The 21,117-nt window shown below is 43.1% G+C and overlaps 1 protein-coding gene across 1 annotated transcript in view; it reads left to right on the top strand.

The window, feature by feature from the left end:
* The window catches only part of LOC112257641 (dystrophin-related protein 2-like), a 28,754-nt gene that overhangs the window by 6,262 nt on the left and 1,375 nt on the right, over window positions 1-21,117 (top strand). The window contains exons 3-21 of the mRNA XM_024431378.2: window positions 7,728-7,908; window positions 9,578-9,734; window positions 10,901-11,009; window positions 11,186-11,448; window positions 11,763-11,909; window positions 12,111-12,189; window positions 12,331-12,391; window positions 12,772-12,833; window positions 12,928-13,002; window positions 13,111-13,330; window positions 14,555-14,640; window positions 14,743-14,900; window positions 16,084-16,250; window positions 16,341-16,452; window positions 16,549-16,685; window positions 16,800-16,865; window positions 20,312-20,359; window positions 20,486-20,617; window positions 20,824-21,058. Coding sequence (XP_024287146.1) covers window positions 7,728-7,908; window positions 9,578-9,734; window positions 10,901-11,009; window positions 11,186-11,448; window positions 11,763-11,909; window positions 12,111-12,189; window positions 12,331-12,391; window positions 12,772-12,833; window positions 12,928-13,002; window positions 13,111-13,330; window positions 14,555-14,640; window positions 14,743-14,900; window positions 16,084-16,250; window positions 16,341-16,452; window positions 16,549-16,685; window positions 16,800-16,865; window positions 20,312-20,359; window positions 20,486-20,617; window positions 20,824-21,058 — 2,495 coding nt within the window. The remainder of the gene's footprint in view (window positions 1-7,727; window positions 7,909-9,577; window positions 9,735-10,900; window positions 11,010-11,185; window positions 11,449-11,762; window positions 11,910-12,110; window positions 12,190-12,330; window positions 12,392-12,771; window positions 12,834-12,927; window positions 13,003-13,110; window positions 13,331-14,554; window positions 14,641-14,742; window positions 14,901-16,083; window positions 16,251-16,340; window positions 16,453-16,548; window positions 16,686-16,799; window positions 16,866-20,311; window positions 20,360-20,485; window positions 20,618-20,823; window positions 21,059-21,117) is intronic.

Genomic DNA, 21,117 nt, shown 5'->3' on the forward strand with positions numbered 1-21,117 from the left:
AACAGAGTGCCCCATAGTGGCGGTGGGGTTATGGTTTGGGCAGGGATAATCTACAGACAACAAGCACAATTGCATTTCTCAGATGGCAATTTGAATGAACAGAGATGCCATAACGAGATCCTGAGGCCCATTGTCGTGTCATTCATCCACCGCCATCACCTCATGTTTCAGCATGATAATGCACGGCCCCATGTCGCAAGGATCTGTACACAATTCCTGGAAGCTGAAAATGTCCCTGTTCTTCCATGGTGAGTATTCATCATACATGTCACCCATTGAATATATTTGGGATACTCTGGATCGATGTGTACAACAGCATGTTCCAGTTTCCGTCAATATCCAGCAAGAAAGCCTTGTCTCCAGCTGTTTGCTTAAAAATTCTAGGGACAATTAGGAGGCCTGTGTCTTGTGACCGTAGCGTACGTGTAAGTATGTACGGTAGGACCAAATCAGAGAGATAGGTAGGAGCAAGTCCATGTAATGCTTTGTAGGTTAGCAGTAAAAAAGCAGTGAAATCAGCCCTTGCCTTGACAGGAAGCCAGTGTAGGGAGGCTAGCACTGGAGTAATATGATCAAATGTTTTGGTTCTAGTCAGGATTCTAGCAGCCGTATTTAGCACCAACTGAAGTTTATTTAGTGCTTTATCCAGGTAGCCGAAAGTAGAGCATTGCAGTAGTCTAACCTAGAAGTAACAAAAGCATGGATACATTTTTCTGCATAATTTTTGGACAGAAAGTTTCTGATTTTTGCAATGTTACGTAGATGGAAAAAAGCTGTCCTTGAAACAGTATTGATATGTTCGTCAAAAGAGAGATCAGGATCCAGAGTAACGCCGAGGTCCTTCACAGTTTTATTTGAGATGACTATACAACCATTAAGATTATTGTCAGATTCAACAGAAGATCTTTGTTTCTTGGGACCTAGAACAAGCATCTCAGTTTTGTCCGAGCTTAAAAGTAGAAAGTTTGCAGCCATCCACTTCCTTATGTCTGAAACACAGGCTTCTAGCGAGGTCAATTTTGGGGCTTCACCATGTTTCATTGAAATGTACAGCTGTGTGTCATCCGCATAGCAGTGAAAGTTAACATTATGTTTTCGAATGACATCCCCAAGAGGTAAAATATATAGTGAAAACAATAGTGGTCCTAAAACGGAACCTTGAGGAACACCGAAATTTACAGTTGATTTGTCAGAGGACAAACCATTCACAGAGACAAACTGATATCTTTCCGATAGATAAGATCTAAAACCAGGCCAGAACTTGTCCGTGTAGACCAATTTGGGTTTCCAATCTCTCCAAAAGAATGTGGTGATCAATAGTATCAAAAGCAGCACTAAGGTCTAGGAGCACGAGGACAGATGCAGAGCCTCGGTCTGATGCCATTAAAAGGTAATATACCACCTTCACAAGTGCAGTCTCAGTGCTATGATGGGGTCTAAAACCAGACTGAAGCATTTCGTATACATTGTTTGACTTCAGGAAGGCGGTGAGTTGCTGCGCAACAGCCTTTCTAAAATTTTTGAGAGGAATGGAAGATTCGATATAGGCCGATAGTTTTTTATATTTTCTGGGTCAAGGTTTGGCTTTTTCAAGAGAGGCTTTATTACTGCCACTTTTAGTGAGTTTGGTACACGTCCGGTGGATAGAGAGCCGTTTATTATGTTCAACATAGGAGGGCCAAGCACAGGAAGCAGCTCTTTCAGTAGTTTAGTTGGAATAGAGTCCAGTATGCAGCTTGAAGGATTAGAGGCCATGATTATTTTCATCATTGTGTCAAGAGATATAGTACTAAAACACTTGAGTGTCTCTCTTGATCCTAGGCCCTGGCAGAGTTGTGCCGACTCAGGACAACTGAGCTTTGAAGGAATACGCAGATTTAAAGAGGAGTCCGTAATTTGCATTCTAATAATCATGATCTTTTCCTCAAAGAAGTTCATTAATTTATTACTGCTGAAGTGAAAGCCATCCTCACTTGGGGAATGCTGCTTTTTAGTTAGCTTTGCGACAGTATCAAAAAGAAATATAGGATGATCGAGCAGCAGTAAGGGCTCTTTGATACTGCACGGTACCAAGCTAGTCGGAAGACTTCCAGTTTGGTGTGGCGCCATTTCCGTTCCAATTTTCTGGAAGCTTGCTTCAGAGCTCGGGTATTTTCTGTATACCAGGGAGCTTCTTATGAGAAATATTTTTATTTTTTAGGGGTGCAACTGCATCTAGGGTATTGCGCAAGGTTAAATTGAGTTCCTCAGTTAGGTGGTTAACTGATTTTTGTCCTCTGACGTCCTTGGGTAGGCAGAGGGAGTCTGGAAGGGCATCAAGGAATCTTTGTTTGTGAATTCATAGCACGACTTTTGATGCTCCTTGGTTGGGGTCTGAGCAGATTATTTGTTGCAATTGCAAACGTAATAAAATGGTGGTCCGATAGTCCAGGATTATGAGGAAAAACATTAAGATCCACAACATTTATTCCATGCAGCAAAACTAGGTCCAGAGTATGACTGTGACAGTGATTAGGTCCAGAGACATGTTGGACAAAACCCACTGAGTCGATGATGGCTCCGAAAGCCTTTTGGAGTGGGTCTGTGGACTTTTCCATGTGAATATTAAAGTCACCAAAATTTGAATATTATCTGCTATGACTACAAGGTCCAATAGGAATTCAGGGAACTCAGTGAGGAATGCTGTATATGGCCCAGGAGGCCTGTAAACAGTAGCTATAAAAAGTGATTGAGTAGACTGCATAGATTTCATGACTAGAAGCTCAAAAAACGAAAACATCTTTTTTTTTTGTAAATTTAAATTTGCCATCGTAAATGTTAGCAACACCTCAGCCTTTGCGGGATACACAGGGGATATGGTCACTAGTGTAACCAGGAGGTGAGGCCTAATTTAACACAGTAAATTCATCAGGCTTAAGCCATGTTTCAGTCAGGCCAATCACATCAAGATTATGATCAGTGATTAGTTCCTTGACTATAATTGCCTTTGAAGTAAGGGATCTAACATTAAGTAGCCCTATTTTGAGATGTGAGGTGTCACGATCTCTTTCAATAATGACAGGAATGGAGGAGGTCTTTATCCTAGTGAGATTGCTAAGGCGAACACCGCCATGTTTAGTTTTGCCCAACCCAGGTCGAGGCACAGACACGGTCTCAAATGGGGATACCTGAGCTGACTACACTGACTGTGCTAGTGGCAGACTCCACTAAGCTGGCAGGCTGGCTAACAGCCTGCTGCCTGGCCTGCACCCTATTTCATTGTGGAGCTAGAGGAGTTAGAGCCCTGTCTATGTTGGTAGATAAGATAAGAGCACCCCTCCAGCTAGGATGGAGTCCGTCACTCCTCAGCAGGCCAGGCTTGGTCCTGTTTGTGGGTGAGTCCCAGAAAGAGGGACAATTATCTACAAATTCTATCTTTTGGGAGGGGCAGAAAACAGTTTTCAACCAGCGATTGAGTTGTGAGACTCTGCTGCAGAGCTCATCACTCCCCCTAACTGGGAGGGGGCCAGAGACAATTACTCGATGCCGACATCTTTCTAGCTGATTTACACGCTGAAGCTATGTTGCACTTGGTGACCTCTGACTGTTTCATCCTAACATCGTTGGTGCCGACGTGGAAAACAAAATCTCTATACTCTCAACACTCGCAAGTTTTAGCTTTAGCCAGCACCATCTTCAGATTAGCCTTAATGTCGGTAGCCCTGCCCCCGGTAAACAGTGTATGATCTCTGGATGATTAGTTTTACGTCTAATATTGCGGGTAATGGAGTCGCCAATGACTAGGGTTTTCAATTTGTCAGAGCTAATGGTGGGAAGCTTCGGCGTCTCAGACCCCGTAACGGGAGGAGTAGAGACAAGAGAAGGCTCGGCCTCAGACTCGACTAGCTGCTTAATGGGGAAAACCGGTTGAAAGTTTCTGTCGGCTGAATGAGCGACACCGGTTGAGCATTCCTACATTTCCCTTCAGAAACCATGAGAAAGTTGTCCGGTTGTGGGGACTGTGCCAGGGGATTTATACTAACGTTACTATCTGTACTTACTGGTGGCACAGGCGCTGGTTCATCCTTTCCTACACTGAAATTACCCTTGCCTAACGATTGCATCTGAAGCTGGGCTTGCAACACAGCTATCTTCGCCATAAGGCGATCGTTCTCCTGTATATTGAGTACAGCGACTGCAATTAGAAGGCATCATGTTAATGTTACTACTTAGGCTGGTGGAGGTCCTGACGAACCACGTCCAAATAAAGCGTCCGGAGTGAAAAAGTTGAATGAAAAAAAGTTGAGTGAGGGAAAAACCAAAAATATAAACGGTAATTAAAAAGTAAAAACCATAAAGTTGTCAGGAAGCAAAGTAAGGTTGGCAACAACACACAGCAACACGTAAACCTCCCCAGTGTATTTATCCCTGTGTTTCCTGTCTCTCTGTGCCAGTTTGCCTTGTATGTTAGTCAAGTCAACCAGTGTATTTTTCCCATACTCCTTTTGCTTTTATCTTTTTGTTAGTCTTCCTGGTTTTGAACCCTGCCTGACTCTGGACTACTTTCCCACCTGCCTGATCATCCTGCCTGCCCTGACCTTGATTCTGACTGCCCTTCGGTACCTTTTGGACACTGAACTGGTTTGGACCCTTGCCTGTCCAGGACCATTCTCCGGTCTTCCCCCTGTTGGATTAATAAATATTGTAAGACTCCAACCATATGCCTTCTGTGTCTGCATCTGGGTCTCGCCTTGTGTCAAGGTACTGAGCTCTAAAACAGCAACATTTTCTCCCAGCCTCATGACAAAATGTGTAAAACCGTATGAGATTCGCTATAAATACTGCACATTTTTCTTTCTGCCCCATGGAAGAAAAAATGTATCCTGAAGTAAAAGGGGGGTGAGGGGCTTACTCTAACCTTATGGGGGCCGCGAAACTGCACTGCACTACTCCTCCCCAGCTAATACCCAAGTTCCTTTGGAAACATCACTTTAATCGCAAACATAGGCAAGGTTCTCAGTTCTCACCAAAATTATATTTTTAAGATAAGTGAGAGGGCCCTAAATGATAAGGAAACCATTTCTGTTTAGTCCTGTTTTACTGAGATATTGTGACATACAATAACTGTATTATGTGTGATAATGGGCTCTTTTGCCAAATGACTCTGCCCTGCAAGTTATGTCTGTCACATGCATTTTATGTTTTTCCTGGCAATGATGTGGCTGTAGGATCTTAATTTGAGCACTCTACTGTTGCTGAGAATCTTCCTGCACCCTAGGAAATGCAGATGAGTTTTGTGATTTGCATAAATACACTGAAAGCCCACACTAACACACATATTAACAGTATTGCACTTTTCATGTAGTCGACATTTGGCCATCTAATAGCCTAACCATCGATCAAGCAACATTATGGACTAAACGTTCAAATCCTGTTACTGCAGGGCTATTTTGATGTGACAATATAGGTCAAATTCAGATCCTACATACACTGGGGAGAACAAGTATTTGATAACCTGCAAAATCGGCAGTGTTTCCTACTTCCTACAAAGCATGTAGAGGTCTGTCATTTTTATCATAGGTACACTTCAACTGTGAAAGACGGAATCTAAAACAAAAATCCAGAAAAATCACATTGTATGTCTCACACCCTGACCATAGTTTGCTTTGTATGTTTCTATGTTTTGGTTGGTCAGGGTGTGAGCTGAGTGGGCATTCTATGTTTCATGTCTAGTTTGTCTATTTCTATGTCTGGCCTGATATGGTTCTCAATCAGAGGCAGGTGTTAGTCATTGTCTCTGATTGGGAACCATATTTAGGTAGCCTGGGTTTCACTGTGTGTTTGTGGGTGATTGTTCCTGTCTTTTGCACCAGATAGGGCTGTTTTGGTTTTCCACGTTTGTTGTTTTTGTCGTGTTCGTGTTTATCCTTTTTGTTATTAAACATGAATCAGTATAATCACGCCGCATTTTGGTCCGCTTCTAATTCACAACAGGAAAGCCGTTACAGTATGATTTTTAAGTAATTAATTTGCATTATTTTGCATGACATAAGTATTTGATACGTCAGAAAAGCAGAACATAATATTTGGTACAGAAACCTTTGTTTGCACTTACAGAGATCATACGTTTCCTGTAGTTCTTGACCAGGTTTGCACACACTGCAGCAGGGATTTTGGCCCACTCCTCCATACATTCCTTCTCCAGATCCTTCAGGTTTCGGGGCTGTTGCTGGGCAATATGGACTTTCAGCTCCCTCCAAAGATTTTCTATTGGGTTCAGGTCTGGAGACTGGCTAGACCACTCCAGGACCTTGAGATTCTTCTTACGGAGCCACTCCTTAGTTGCCCTGGCTGTGTGTTTCGGGTCATTGTCATGCTGGAAGACCCAACCACAACCCATCTTCAATGCTCTTACTGAGGGAAGGAGGTTGTTGGCCAAGATCTCGCGATACATGGCCCCATCCATCCTCCCCTCAATACGGTGCAGTCGTCCTGTTCCCTTTGCAGAAAAGTATCCCCAAAGAATGATGTTTCCACCTCCATGCTTCAGGGTTGGTATGGTGTTCTGGGGTTGTACTCATCCTTCTTTTTCCTCCAAACACAGCGAGTGGACTTGAGACCAAAAAGCTCTATGTTTGTCTCATCAGACCACATGACCTTCTCCCATTCCTCCTCTGGATCATCCAGATGGTCATTGGCAAACTTCAGACGGGCCTGGACATGCGCTGACTTGAGTAGGGGGACCTTGCGTGCTCGGCAGGATTTTAATCCATGACGGCGTAGTGTGTTACTAATGGTTTTCTTTGAGACTGTGGTCCCAGCTCTCTTCAGGTCATTGACCAGGTCCTGCCGTGTAGTCCTGGGCTGATCCCTCACCTTCCTCATGATCATTGATGCCCCACGAGGTGAGCTCTTGCATGGATACCCAGACCGTGGGTGATTGACCGTCATCTTGAACTTCTTCCATTTTCTAATAATTGCGCCAACAGTTGTTGCCTTCTCACCAAACTGCTTGCCTATTGTTCTGTAGCCCATCCCAGCCTTGTGCAGGTCTACAATTTTATCCCTGATGTCCTTACACAGCTCTCTGGTCTTGGCCATTGTGGAGAGGTTTGATTGAGTGTGTGGACAGGTGTCTTTTATACCGGTAACGAGTTCAAAAAGGTGCAGTTAATACAGGTAATGAGTGGAGAACAGGAGGTCTTCTTAAAGAAAGGTCAGGTCTGTGAGAGCCGGAATTCTTACTGGTTGGTGGGTGATCAAATACTTACAGTATGTCATGCAATAAAATGCAAATGAATTACTTAAAAATCATACAATGTGATTTTCTGGATATTTGTTTTAGATTCCGTCTCTCACAGTTGAAGTGTACCTATGATACAAATTTAAGACCTCTACATGCTTTGTAAATAGGAAAACCTGCAAAATCGGCAGTGTATCAAATACTTGTTCTCCCCACTGTATGTAGTGTTAGAGAGCATGACTCCCAGTATGCAGTAATGCCTAGTCTCATAGATTTGGCACAAGACACAGAATGGTTGCCTTATTTGCAGTGACACATTTTACTGTAGTATGTACAGTGGCTCAGTCAGGATCACAATCATGCTTAAAGATGAAAACAGATACAGTATATAGTTTGCAGGAATAAATCACTTAAGGATTTAGTCCGATTCTTGTCTACGTTTGCTGTTTATTTGTTTGTATTGTAATGGCCATCTGTCATGTGTACCTGCTTGTGTCTCATCTAGCTCGGGGACGCCTCTCCATGCCACAGTGTCAGTGTGAACCACAGCCACACCCTGGGGTTCCGAGGGACCAGGAATGGGCCAGAGACGGCAGACGATCAGTCAGCCAGCAGGGAGGGCAGTGTGAAGACTGTGAGATGTGTCTGTGGTGTAGGGGAGTCCAACACAATCCTCATAACACAAGGTAGGACTCTGCAGAGGCAGGATTTGTGTATAATGCATTATTCCTAATGCTTAGAGAGAAGTGTATAGCACCGGGCAGAAAGTATGTATTTCTGTTGACGGGCCATGTCTGAAATGTTATCGTTAGCCTTGGATCTGCAGAAACCACACATACTTAGATCTTTGTATGTCATATATGTATTAATGTATGTAATGTGCATGAATGTGTTTTCATAATATTATGTATAAGTTGAGTCTTAATATGAGCATGAGTCTACGAAGAGCATGTTTATTTGTGCAGTGTGTGTGTACAGTATGTGAGGGTGTGTTATGCCTGTCCATGTGTGTATGTCTTGTGTACGCTGATGTGAGGACTGATGTTTCTGGGTTAATTATTACACAAGGTAAAGCAGTCAAGCGAAAGAAGAGAGATGCAACCCTGCATTTCCCCGGGCATTAGCTTTCAGCTTTCATACAGAACAACCCATTTTTATTTTTACTGTGATGCCAGTAGAAGTCAAACACAACCCTGGTAGTTTGAAGCATGCATTCGTGTGATGATAAAATTACACAATCATTTTTAAATTGCTTGTTGTTTATTTTGCCTAATAACAAGCGGTTTGAGATTCTGTCTGTAATGAAAAACGCTATAAAAGTTCAATAAATTATTATCATTATTATAATAGATATTTATTCCACAATATCCTTAACTGTGGTGTGTTTTCTTTACAAAATATGTTGTGATGTGCCCTCCTAGATGTATTTATATCATGCTACTTATCATCTGCCATCTGTTCATTTAGCCCCTGACTTTCTGGACCAGTGTCTGTGGCTCTGTTTTGTCAATTCTATATTTTCCTGTTTGGTTACCGTTTACAGTTTTGGTAAATTGCTACTTGTGTGCCGTGTTGTTTTTGTCACTGCCGAGGAAAGTGGAACTTATTGAACCAGGGAGAATTCTATGGAGAGCGGGGTAAATTAGTGCTAACCCAGAGCTTATCTCCCAGGCTTTAATTAGCACATAAACCATGAAGGGACCCCCACTGACTCTCACAGCACTTAATAGACAGGCTGGATGTAGCATTTTAATTGCTGGTGTTGACATTGAACTGACAGAAAGTAGACGTTGCTCTGAATCATAGATAACACAGAGGGGAACATGCCCTGCAAGAATGTTACTTGTCAGTACCATGTTGGATTGTTCGTTTGAGGGTTCCCTCATTCAGACTGCTCGGCTCAGAAGTGGCCTCTGGCAGGACATTGATTGACTCTTGAAGTTTAGGTCAGGTCAGGGGTCACTGTTGAACTCTAGGGCATCTTTGGAAGAATCTCAATTGCATACTCCTCACATCCCATTTGGAGAAGTTCACCTCTGGCTTTCTCATCCAATAGGTTTTGAGAAGGAGGTGAGGAGAGAGGATGTGAGGTTTATGCAATTGAGATTCTCGCACTGTGCTGATAGGCCTAGATGGAGAGCATGGTCTGGCGCGGTTTTCTGAGGAAGTCATTACAGTACATCCATTAATGTGTTTGAAATTCTTAACCACCCACACATGTAGATTACCCACTTTCAAACTTTTCACATATTTTGGAATGATTTGTGAGAAAATTGCTGTATTTACTCAACATTTAACAATGTATGTACGATTTGTGTTTGTCTGTGTTTCAAAATATATTTCCAATCCACACAGTGTAGGACTGGAGACTCTCTCAGACATTAATGAGAGGCTTCAGCGTTCGCTACAGGGCATCATTGATTGGCTATCTGTGAAGGATGAGGAGCTATCTGACAGTTTGCCTTTACATGGCGATATAACAAGCTACAAACATCAGAGTGAGATACATCAGGTAGGCCAAAACAATCTATAAGATATACACTACTGTTCAAAAGTTTGGGGTCACTTCGAAATGTCCTTGTTTTTGAAAGCTTTTTTTTTTGTCCATTAAAATAACATACATTTGATCAGAAATACAGTGTAGACATTGTTAATGTTGTAAATGACTATTGTAGCTGGAAACGGCAGATTTATTTTTTAATGGAATATCTACATAGGCGTACAGAGGTCCATTATCCCATTTGTTTTATTGCTTCTTCAATCAGACAACAGTTTTCAGCTATGCTAACATAATTGCAAAGGGTTTTCTAATGATCAAATAGCCCTTTAAAATGATAAACTTGGATTAGCTAACACAACGTGCAATTGAAAAACAGGAGTGATGGTTGTTGATAATGGGCCTCTGTACGTCTATGTAGATATTCCATAGAAAATCTGCCGTTTCCAGCTACAATAGTCATTTACAACATTAAAAATGTCTACACTGTATTTCTGATCAAATGTATGTTATTTTAATAGACAAAAAAATGTGTTTTTCTTTCAAAAACAAGGGCATTTCTAAGTGACCCCAAACTTTTGAACAGTGGTGAACATTTTATTTGTTTGACTTTTATTGGCAAATATTTTTGCAGGATATGTACACAATACACATGTGCTGTATATAAATAAAATATGAGCATAAAAATGGCCTTGTACAGTTATTTCACATTAAGCCATTGTTTATGGGAATGGTTTTGATGATCTTTATATGCCCTTGCAAAATCATCTCTACAGTCTTTGACGTCTGTCTGTTGTCATGAATCGCAAAGTCCCAACACATGCAATGTATGAAATGTAGTCCAAGTGAAATTCTAAATAGAGAGAGAGAGTACTTCAACCCACATTATGATGTAGTCTGAATGTATTGTCATTGGAAATCAACACAGATTCAGTCTGAAGCCTGAGCTTGTGAATATTTCTTCTCTTGTTTGCTCCTGGCTATATTTGCAAGTCCACAGAGGTCTGTTATCTAATTCAGTTACAAGGATGAAAAAAACAAGATATCCAGTGTCTTGTGCATACTCCAGATTTGTGGTTTTATTAACGTTAAGTCTTGTTATGCTGCTATGTGCAGCACTTAACCCAGAGCAGATGGAATGACGATGGAACGGATGTCTGTTCTGTTGATCTCTTCTTTAGGTTTTCGTTGAGGAGTTAAAGTCTCGGGGACCCTTTATTTACTCGGTGTTGGAGTCCGCTCAGGCCTTTCTGTCACAATGTGCCACTGTGAATCCAGATGACAGCAAAGGTGGGGAAGTCAGCAAGATATGGCAAACCCAATTATCAGACCAATAAGTTAAGAAGTTAGTTATGTGTTCCTCGTTAGGAAGAAAATGCTTATTTCATAATAAGCTGAATCCTGATTTGTCATTGTCTCTCCAGTGAGATCTGCCCTTTCTGTTACTCTGCATCTCCTGTCTGTAGACGTGAGTACTCAACAGCAGAGTGTTGGTCGCTGGGTGTGGAGGCAGGCCGCAGTGGCCGGAGACCTGTGGGAGAGTGTGATGTCACGCAGTGTTCAGCGCCACAAACACATGCAGTGTACTCTGGAGCGCCTCACAGAGCTACAGGGGGCTGTGGAGGAGCTGTGCCTGGACATGGAGCAGGCTGAGGGGGTGCAGGAGGCCTGGGGGCCCATAGGAGACCTTCTCATTGACTCACTGCAGGACCATATCGATGCCACCAAGGTATGCAGGAATCAGCAACATACAACCATTTTTGTTTTCCACTAGCAAGGTCCATTTTTATTTTCCATTATATAGTGACTACTTAGACTAACATTGAAAGTGAGCTGATCTGCTCCAAATGCTTAATGCATGTGCATAGGCATAGAATAACTCATTTAGCAGCTATTCTCTGCACATTATATACTTAGATTTATTCTAGATTGCTTTACCAGCAGATACAGCGTATTTGGTCAAAGACCCTACATATCAGGATGTTGTATTATGATTGGCAAATGGTTGCCGTGTTAGTGACTGGCATGGCCTCTATGTTGTAGTTGTTCCAGGAGGAGCTGACTCAGGGTCAGGAGGGCATGAAGCATGTCAACCAGCTAGTCCACCAGCTGACCATCTCCAGTGTCCCCCTATCAGAGGACAACACCCAGGGTCTGCAGCAACTCAACACCAGGTGGAAACTGCTGGAGGTACAAAAAAAGGGAGAGGCTAAAATCCTATATGAGATTTTACAATCCTGATCTTCCCCTGCAACAATGTTCTCCAGCAGTCTCATTTTTCCCATCACTCTTCTAAAGCCTCTTGTTGTCAGATCACGTGTAGTATGTTACTCTGTCCCTGGGAATGTGCTGTAGCAGGCTTAGAGATGTGTGTGTGTTTCCCTGTTGCAGGAGTCCACTGAGAAGAGGCTGAGGCATCTGCAGGATGCCCACAGAGACTTTGGGCCCAGGTCCCAGCATTTCCTCTCTGGTAAGCTGCTTCTCTCTCTCTCTGCTGGAGAACCCCCTCAGAACACTGGTTACATTTGCCATGCTGAATGCCCTTGCTCTTCTGGTTACATTTTCCATGCTACATTGTTGTGCTTGCTTGATTTACATTGTTTCATTTTAGGTTCAGTGCAGATTCCATGGGAACGTGCCATATCGCCCAACAAAGTGCCATACTACATTAAGTAAGCATAAATAAAAACACAAAACCAGTGTGAAAAAACATCAGCCTTCCAGCACAAATACAAGTCTAGCAGCATACAGTGGTTCTTCCTTTAAAAGTTTAGAGCTTATGCCGCGACCGTTTGTGGTAGATGGTGGCAGATTGGGGTAAATTGTGTCATTCTGGCAACAATAGCTGACAAATAACGTGCCATATAATTATGCGGCACTCTGCAAGCTGTGCTGCAGTAAGGCCGCAACTTTTAAGGGAAGAACCACTGTAGCATGTCAACAGTTTCCCTCTTTTTGTGACCCGTGTCCCAGTTTGTTTACTGTGACCTCAATATTTACTATGACCCCTGTCCCTCTACGTCTCTCTACATGTTACTCTCTCTTGCTACAGCCATCAAACCCAGACCACTTGTTGGGATCATCCACAAATGAAAGAGCTCTACCAGGCACTTGGTAAGACTGAAGAAAAGGATCGCCATATGATTGCAAGGATGCTTCCTATTATGGTGTTGATCTAAAGATGCCATTATTTACCATCTTTCCCCAGCTGATCTGAACAATATCAGGTTCTCTGCCTACCGAACAGCCATGAAGCTGCGACGTGTACAACAGGCCTTGAGATGTGAGTGTGTTACTGTGCCCAGTGGCCTGTCATATTAATTGCTCCACTCAATCACCGCAGCAGTAGTGTCACAGCTAACGCCCTTCTCCCTTTCCCCTCTACCCAAAGTGGACAAGCTGAGCCTTGGCTGTGCGGCAGCGGTTTTACAGGGCCTGGGGTCGGGGTATGATGACCCCGTGACGGACGCTGTTGAGGTTATGGATGTCCTGGAGGTCATCCATGCTCTGACCAGCCTGTACAAGCAGCTGGAGGAGAAACATGGCGTCTTGCTCGACATCCCGCTCTGTGTGGACATGTGTCTCAACTGGCTGCTCAACGTATACGACAGGTCTGCCTAATGGAACATCTTCTTAATTTTCTACAGTTTATTCCCCTTTTTGTCTATCCTTTAGCCTTTCTATTCCCAATCTCTATCTATTCCATAACATGTCACTCTCTCCACTCTTTCCCTTAAATATTTTCCCTCCATCTCTCTCTGCATCTTCCTCTCTTCCTCTAAGAGACATCCTAGGTCAGTCCCACATCAGGGTTGCTCTCTCTATCTCTTAGATAATTTAGCTACAGTACATCACTCTTAGCAGGGCTCCTTGGATTAGCCATTCAGTTTAGTGAACAATATTCCCCAGGGCAACATCACCAACCAAGTATCAAATAAATATCCAATGATGCGTGACAGCGCTCAGTTTGTGTGTGTGTGTTTTATACTGCGGCCTTTACGCTCTTTGGATAGCGTTCATTTGTCCCTGGGCGATTGTATGTGTGTGTGTGAAGACTGTGTGGACGTGTTTAACTTCTTGTGGGGATCAGAAGTCCCCACAAGAGTAGTAAACAAACAAACATTTGACCAACTGGGGACATTTTGTTAGTCCCCACGAGGTCAAATGCTATTTCTAGCGGGTTTAGGGTTAAGGTTAGAGTTAGTGTTAATCTTAGAATTAGGGTTAGGTGCTAGGGTTGGTTTTAGGATTAGGGTTAGGAGCTTGGTTTAGGGTTAAGGTTGGGTCTTTGGGTTAGGGTTAAGGTTAAGGTAAGAGTACGGGTTAGGGTTAGGGAAAATAGGATTTTGAATGTGACTGAATTGTGTCCCCCCACAAGGTTAGCTGTGTGTGTGTGTGTGTGTGTGTGTGTGTGTGTGTGTGTGTGTGTGTGTGTGTGTGTGTGTGTGTGTGTGTGTGTGTGTGTGTGTGTGTGTGTGTGTGTGTGTGTGTGTGTGTGTGTGTGTGTGTGTGTGTGTGTGTGTGTGTGTGTGTGTATATATAGATGCATTCATATGCACTTCAGCTGAGCGGCTGAAGGCCAAAAGAGTGAGTATAGTGCTCTGGGGCTAAAACCTGGATATCTTATGAATGTGCGTGGGTATTGAACCATGTGCATTTGTGTGTGAGAAGGAGAGAGATAGTGAGGGTGTATTACTGCATTATCTCATGCTTAGATGGCAGTTGACTCTGTTGAGTAAGAATGTATACCACTGTGAAAAACCATCCACCTCACTCCATACTGTGCGGCAGTCAAACACTGAGACTTCCTCTTTTTCTCTCTCTGCACCCTCTAGTGGCCGCAATGGGCAGCTGAGAATCCTGTCCTTCAAGACAGGACTGGTGTGTCTATGCAATGCTGACATTCAGGAGAAATGCAAATGTAAGATGTGCTTTGTTACTGTATATGATGCATTTCCAATCAATCGTACAGAGAAGTGTAGGTTGTGTCCTATATGTCCTGTCTGAGGAGAGGGTATGTCAGATCTGTTCTGGCAGGTGTCTGGGCCTGGTGGATGTGCTGACCAGCAACACCTCAATGCTCTGCTTCAGGAGATAATCCAGATCCCATGGCAGCTAGGAGAGGTGGCTGCCTTTGGAGGGAGCAATGTGGAGCCAAGCGTGGCCAGCTGCTTTCGCATGGTGAGCTAGGATTTACATTGGTCAAACTAGCTACTACTGTTAAGGTTTTCCCCATCTAATTCCCTGTTGTGTGAGATTACAATAAGTACAATCCATTCTGTGTTAAAAACTGATACTTGTCATTAGAGTATCTCCAATCTTGATATGTGATGTTGATTATCAAAGGGGATTTTGAACATTCTTTATTCATTTGTAAGGTGTAATCTATAACAAATAATGTGAGCAGCAGACTAATATCACAGAGGATTTGAGGCTGTTTATATGTCTTTGAGTAGCTCTGAGACCATGGTGGAGAGATGCATATGCCTGATTAAACACTGTGAGCCCTATTCAACTAACCATCTATGATGACAGTTATGCTAACTCAAACTGTATCATGTTAAAAGCTCATGTCAAACATTCATGATAAATACTGAGACATCAACGCCTCTGATAGACTCTTTTAGATCAGCCAGTCATATGTCTGCTGCCTCTGTTTCATCTTGACATATCTGAGTGAGATTAGTAAACAGTCAACTATGTCAAAGGGGTCATGGCATTTTAACAGGCTGTGTTAACTTATCTGAAAGGGCTAATTACCACAGGCTCTGTCGCTCTGACCTTTTGCTGTCTATCAGCTTGTTTGTGTGGGCTTTACGGAGGTACATATGTGTACATTGGTGTATTTGTGTACGTTGTGTATATTTGTATGTCCACATGCATGTCTGTGTAGTAAATATGTGATTTGTCCTCTGGTATGTCCCCATGATAGATACTCAGCAGTCCTTCACTCCAGTGGCATCGGGATGCTACTATAGTAGACAGGCTTTATCAGGCTCCACAGCTGGATTAGAGCACACCACTGGAACCCAAACGGCAATGACAATTTAATTATGCAATTTCTCTCATCAAGGCCCTCAAGAAATGTTACATGGAGTGCCTTTCAAACCCTTTTTAATGAGAATTTAGTCCAGTAATGAACATTAGTGACTCATGAGGCTTTTCTTTAACATTTCTTATCATCAATGTCATTAATTATTTCTGGCAATGAATGACTGTGAAGCGCCAGTAATTTGCTACAGCTCTACTTAGTCAGTCTCTGAAGGGGACCAGCTGCCCTCAGGGTGCCAGAGAGCACAGGCCCTGCCTTCGGGATCTCTGGTGGTCTCATGGTCCTCTTCTCCTCCCCACCGTGTGGCTGCAGGCTCCTGGGAAGACCTCCATCCAGCTGTCCCACTTCCTGGAGTGGATGAGCCTGGAGCCCCAGTCCATTGTGTGGCTGCCCGTGCTGCAGCGAGTGGTCCAGGCAGAGAACGCCCAACACCAGGCCAAGTGCTCCATCTGCAAACAGTGTCCCATCAAAGGCTTCAGGTGAACCATAGGGCCTCGACAGGGGAACACCATTTCAACCATATAGAGAATGTCAATAATATTTAGGCTTTTTAACTCATTTTCCCCCAGATACAGAAGCCTCAAACAGTTTAATGTGGACATTTGTCAGAGCTGCTTCCTGTCCGGGCGTACTACCAAGGCCAAGGCTTTAATTTACCCCATCATGGAGTATTACACCCCAGTAAGACTCATTTTATTATGCCATACTACACCCAAGCATGGCTACAAGAATATTCCCATGGAATTGCAATGTACATTATTTTCTGATCTCTGACAGACCACTTCAGGCGAGAGGATGCGTGATTTTGCCAAAACACTGAAGAACAAGTTCAGATCAAAGCAGTACTTCAGCAAGCATCCCCAGAGGGGTTACCTGCCTGTACAGTCTGTCTTGAGGTCAGGGAGTGAGGAGACGTGAGTCCACAGAATTAGTTCTAAAGCCTGGGAGGTCTTATGTGATGGCACATCCGGAGACTGTGAGCACAGATTGACGCCTGACTTTGATTGACATCTCTGTGCTTCCTTTAGGCCCAGCTCGTCCCCGAGGCTTCCCCACTCGGACACACACTCCAGGATTGAGCACTATGCCTGCAGGTATGAGTCAAGAAATCCTAATATAGTATCAGCCACCTGCTGCTGCCCATTAGCTGGGTGGACTTCACCCTGGGGGTGTTGGGTCAGGCTGAGTCAGAAAAGTGGGCCTGAAGCCTACCAGCGCTAGGGCCAGGAGGAGAGCACGCTGAAGGTTAGCAGTGTTCACAGAACCTTATAATCCAGTTTCTCAGGCAATAACTTCTGCAGCCTATATTTGTAACAGCTGGTCTGAGATCAGCCGCCTGCTGAACACTACGTGTTCCCCGGCACCGCTGTGTTTACTTCAACAAAAGCAACTATTATGTCAGACACACATTTGTCAGTTTCTTTACTTCAATGTCAGTGAAGAAATCTCGATTAACTTCTTAATTTTCATCTGTTCACTATCCATGCATGCAGTCTTTATCTGTCCCTACATTCGGCCCTCAGCAGCACTGCTCAGGAAGTGCCTTTTCTCTGAAATAATCTTCTCCACACAGATGAACATGATGCCACTAATGAGTATGGTGGAGTGGCGTGACTTCCTTATTTCGGCTTAATCATATTAAAACAGTTAGTCTGGCGTGTCCTCTTTCTCTGCAAGATCATGTTTATAAGAAATGAAAGCAAAAAGTGAAGAAAACACAGAAATGTAATTCTGCCAAGGAAAGTGTCTACATTAAAGCACAGAAGCCTGATTTAGGAGCAACAGAAGGAGCAACAGTTGTTCCGCCTTGTAATGTTTAGACTGCTGCATTTGTACTTCTGGGAATTCCCTCCTATGATACACATTCCATTTACCTCACAGTGAACTACAGTACCAGTCAAAAGTTTGGAAACACCTACTCGTTCAAAGGTTTTCTTTATTTTTACTATTTTCTACATTGTGGAATAATAGTGAAGACATCAAAACTATGAAATATCACATATGGAATCATGTAGTAACCAAAAAAGTTAAACAAATCAAAATATATTTTATATTTGAGATTCTTCAAAGTAGGCACCCTTTGCCTTGATGACAGCTTTGCACACTCTTGGCAATCATCTCAACCAGCTTCACCTGGAATGCTTTTCCAACAGTCTTGAAGGAGTTCCCGCACTCGTTGGCTGCTTTTCCTTCACTCTGCGGTCACACTCATCCCAAACCATCTCAATTGAGATTGGGCGATTGTGGAGGCCAGGTCATCTGATGCAGCACTCCACCACTCTCCTTGGTAAAATAGCCCTTACACAGCCTGGAGGTGTGTTGGGTCATTGTCCTGTGGAAAAACAAATGGTAGTCCCACTAAACGCAATCAGATGGGATGGTATATCGCTGCAGAATGCTGTGGTAGCCATGCTGGTTAAGTGTGCCTTGAATTCTAAATAAATCACTGACAGTGTCACCAGCAAAGCACCATCACACCTCCTCCATGCTTCACGGTGGGAACCATACATGCGGAGATCATCCGTTCACCTACTCCGCATCTCACAAAGACATGTCGGTTGGAACCAAAAATCTCACATTTTGACTCATCAGACCAAAGAATGGATTTCCACTGGTCTAATGTCCATTGCTCGTGTTTCTTGGCCTAAGCAAGTCTCTTCTTATGATTGGTGTCCTTTAGTAGTGGTTTCTTTGCAGCAATTCGAGCATGAAGGCCTGATTCACACAGTCTCCTCTGAACAGTTGATGTTGAGATTTGTTTGCTACTTGAATTCTGTGAAGCATTTATTTGGGCTTTAACTTCTTAAGGATGATGCAGAATGCTGTTCCCATGCAGGAACAACACTCAGCGGATTTCAGAGCGCCACCTATAGTTTTTGATAAAACTCATAATTTCATTAAACTTTCATTAAAATACACATTCAAGGTAGTGAATTAAAGCTACACTCATTGTGAATCTATCCACCAAGTCAGATTTGTAAAATGCTTTTCGGCGAAAGCATGAGAAGCTATTATCTGATAGCATGTACCCCCAAAATACTGCAACGTCACCTAACACGACAGATTTTGCGGTAGCCGGCGCTACCCAAAACGCAGAAATAAAATATAAAACATTCATTACCTTTGACGAGCTTCTTTCTTGGCACTCCTAGATGTCCCATAAACATTTATTTGGGTCTTTTTTCGATTAAATCGGTCCATATATAGCCTAGATATCGATCTATGAAGACTGTGTAATCAAGGAAAAAACTGAGTTTGATAACGCAACGTCATTTTTAAAAATTAAAAAAGTCGACGATAAACTTTCACAAAACACTTCGAAATACTTTTGTAATGCAACTTTAGGTATTAGTACACGTTAATAAGCGATAAAATTCATCAGGAGACGATGTAAATTCTATAGGTGTCCGTCTGGAAAAAATGCCCGGAAAAATCTCAACCAAAACATCCTGTTGGAGGCCGGAGGGAATCGGTTCCCTTGGGTCGGTTTGACCAAGAATCAAAGCCTAAGCAAATGACAAGACTCTAGACATCGTGTGGAAGCTGTAGGTACTGCAACCTCGGCCTCAATTAATCCGGTTCACCTTTAACAATTCCTGGAAGTGGCGCATGGATATTTATTTCCATTTTCAGTGATCAGATTTTCCTGCACTTTTCGATGAAACGCACGTTCTGTTATAGTCACAGCCGTGATTAACCAGTTAACCAGTTTTAGAAACGTCTGAGTGTTTTCTATCCACACATACTAATCATATGCATATACTATATTCCTGGCATGAGTAGCAGGGCGCTGAAATGTTGCGCGATTTTTAACAAAAAGCTGCGAAAATTCGCAGCCTCTCTAACAGGTTTTAATCTGAGGTGCAGTTAACCCTAATGAATTTATCCTCTACAGCAGAGGTAACTCGGGATCTTCCTTTCCTGTGGCGGTCCTCAGAGTCAGTTTCATCATATTGCTTGATGGTTTTTGCGACTGCACTTTTAGAAACTTTCAAAGTTCTTGACATTTTCTGGATTGACTGATCTTCATGTCTTAAAGTAATGATGGACTGTCATTTCTCTTTGTCTATTTGAGCTGTTCTTGCCATAATATGAACTTGGTCTTTTACCAAATAGGGCTCTCTTCTGTATACCTCCCCTACCTTGTCACAACATAACTGATTGGCTAAAACTCATTAAGAAGGAAATAAATTCCACAAATTAACTTTTAACAAGGCACACCTGTTAATTGAAATGCATTCCAGGAGACTACCTCGTGAATCTGGTTGAGAGAATGCCAAGAGTGTGTGAAGCTGTCATCGAGGCAAAGGGTGTCTACTTTGAAGAATCAAATATCTAAAATAAATCTAGAATTAAAAAAAAAAAAAAAAAATTTGGGGTTACTACATGATTCCATATGTGTTATTTCATAGTGTTGTTGTCTTCACTATTATTCTACAATGTAGAAAGAAGTTTAAAAAAATGAAAAACCCTTGAATGAGTAGGTGTGTCCAAACTTTTGACTGGTACTGTATGTTTTTACTGTCTGCTTCTGTTCAAGACTTGCTGACATGGAGGACCAGAACTGCTCCTTCTTCAATGAGAGCTTGTAAGTTTATCATATAAAGCTCTTACTTAATGATACAAAATGAGACTGTGTCCAAGATGAACATTACATTATCTTTCTTACATGTCCGCATAGTTCATTACTGTCCTTCCCTCTGTTAATGGCCAGGGATGAGGATCAGTATCTTGACCGTCTGGAGCAGGACTCCCTGGCCTCCTGTCATCATTACCTGGGTTATACAGGCTGTGAGACCCAGGATGAGCTGCAGAGGACACTGGCCATGCTGGAGAATGAGAACAGGTGAGAGGTCACTAACACTCATGTCCTTATCATTTCATGAGTGGTGAGGTCAGTCCAATCACATCCAAATCAAAATATTTCTGCCATCAGGGTATCGAATCATATCCAATCATCATTAGTTTACCTCTGATCTTCCATAAGAGCATAGATGAAAACATAAAAACACAAATGAGTGCCTGGGGTCACAAAGGTGTAATTTCCCCCAGGGTGCTCCAGGGGGAGTACCGACGTCTGAAGTGGCAGCACGCTGAGGCCCAGGCATGTCCACACCTGAGGGAGGGCTCTGTGGACCAGGAGGACTACCAGGACCGGGCCTTGCTGGCTGAGGCCAAAGGCCTGAGGCACCATAAGGGCAGGCTGGAAACCCACATGCAGATCCTGGAGGACCACAACAAGGAGCTAGAGTCCCAGCTTCACCGGCTCAGGGAGATTCTACAACAGGTGAGTCTCAGCAAGAGGTTAGCAAATAGGGGGATGCCTCGAATGCACAGTCCTGTCCA

This window comes from Oncorhynchus tshawytscha, linkage group LG09, assembly GCF_018296145.1.
Source record: "Oncorhynchus tshawytscha isolate Ot180627B linkage group LG09, Otsh_v2.0, whole genome shotgun sequence".
NCBI lineage: Eukaryota > Metazoa > Chordata > Actinopteri > Salmoniformes > Salmonidae > Oncorhynchus > Oncorhynchus tshawytscha.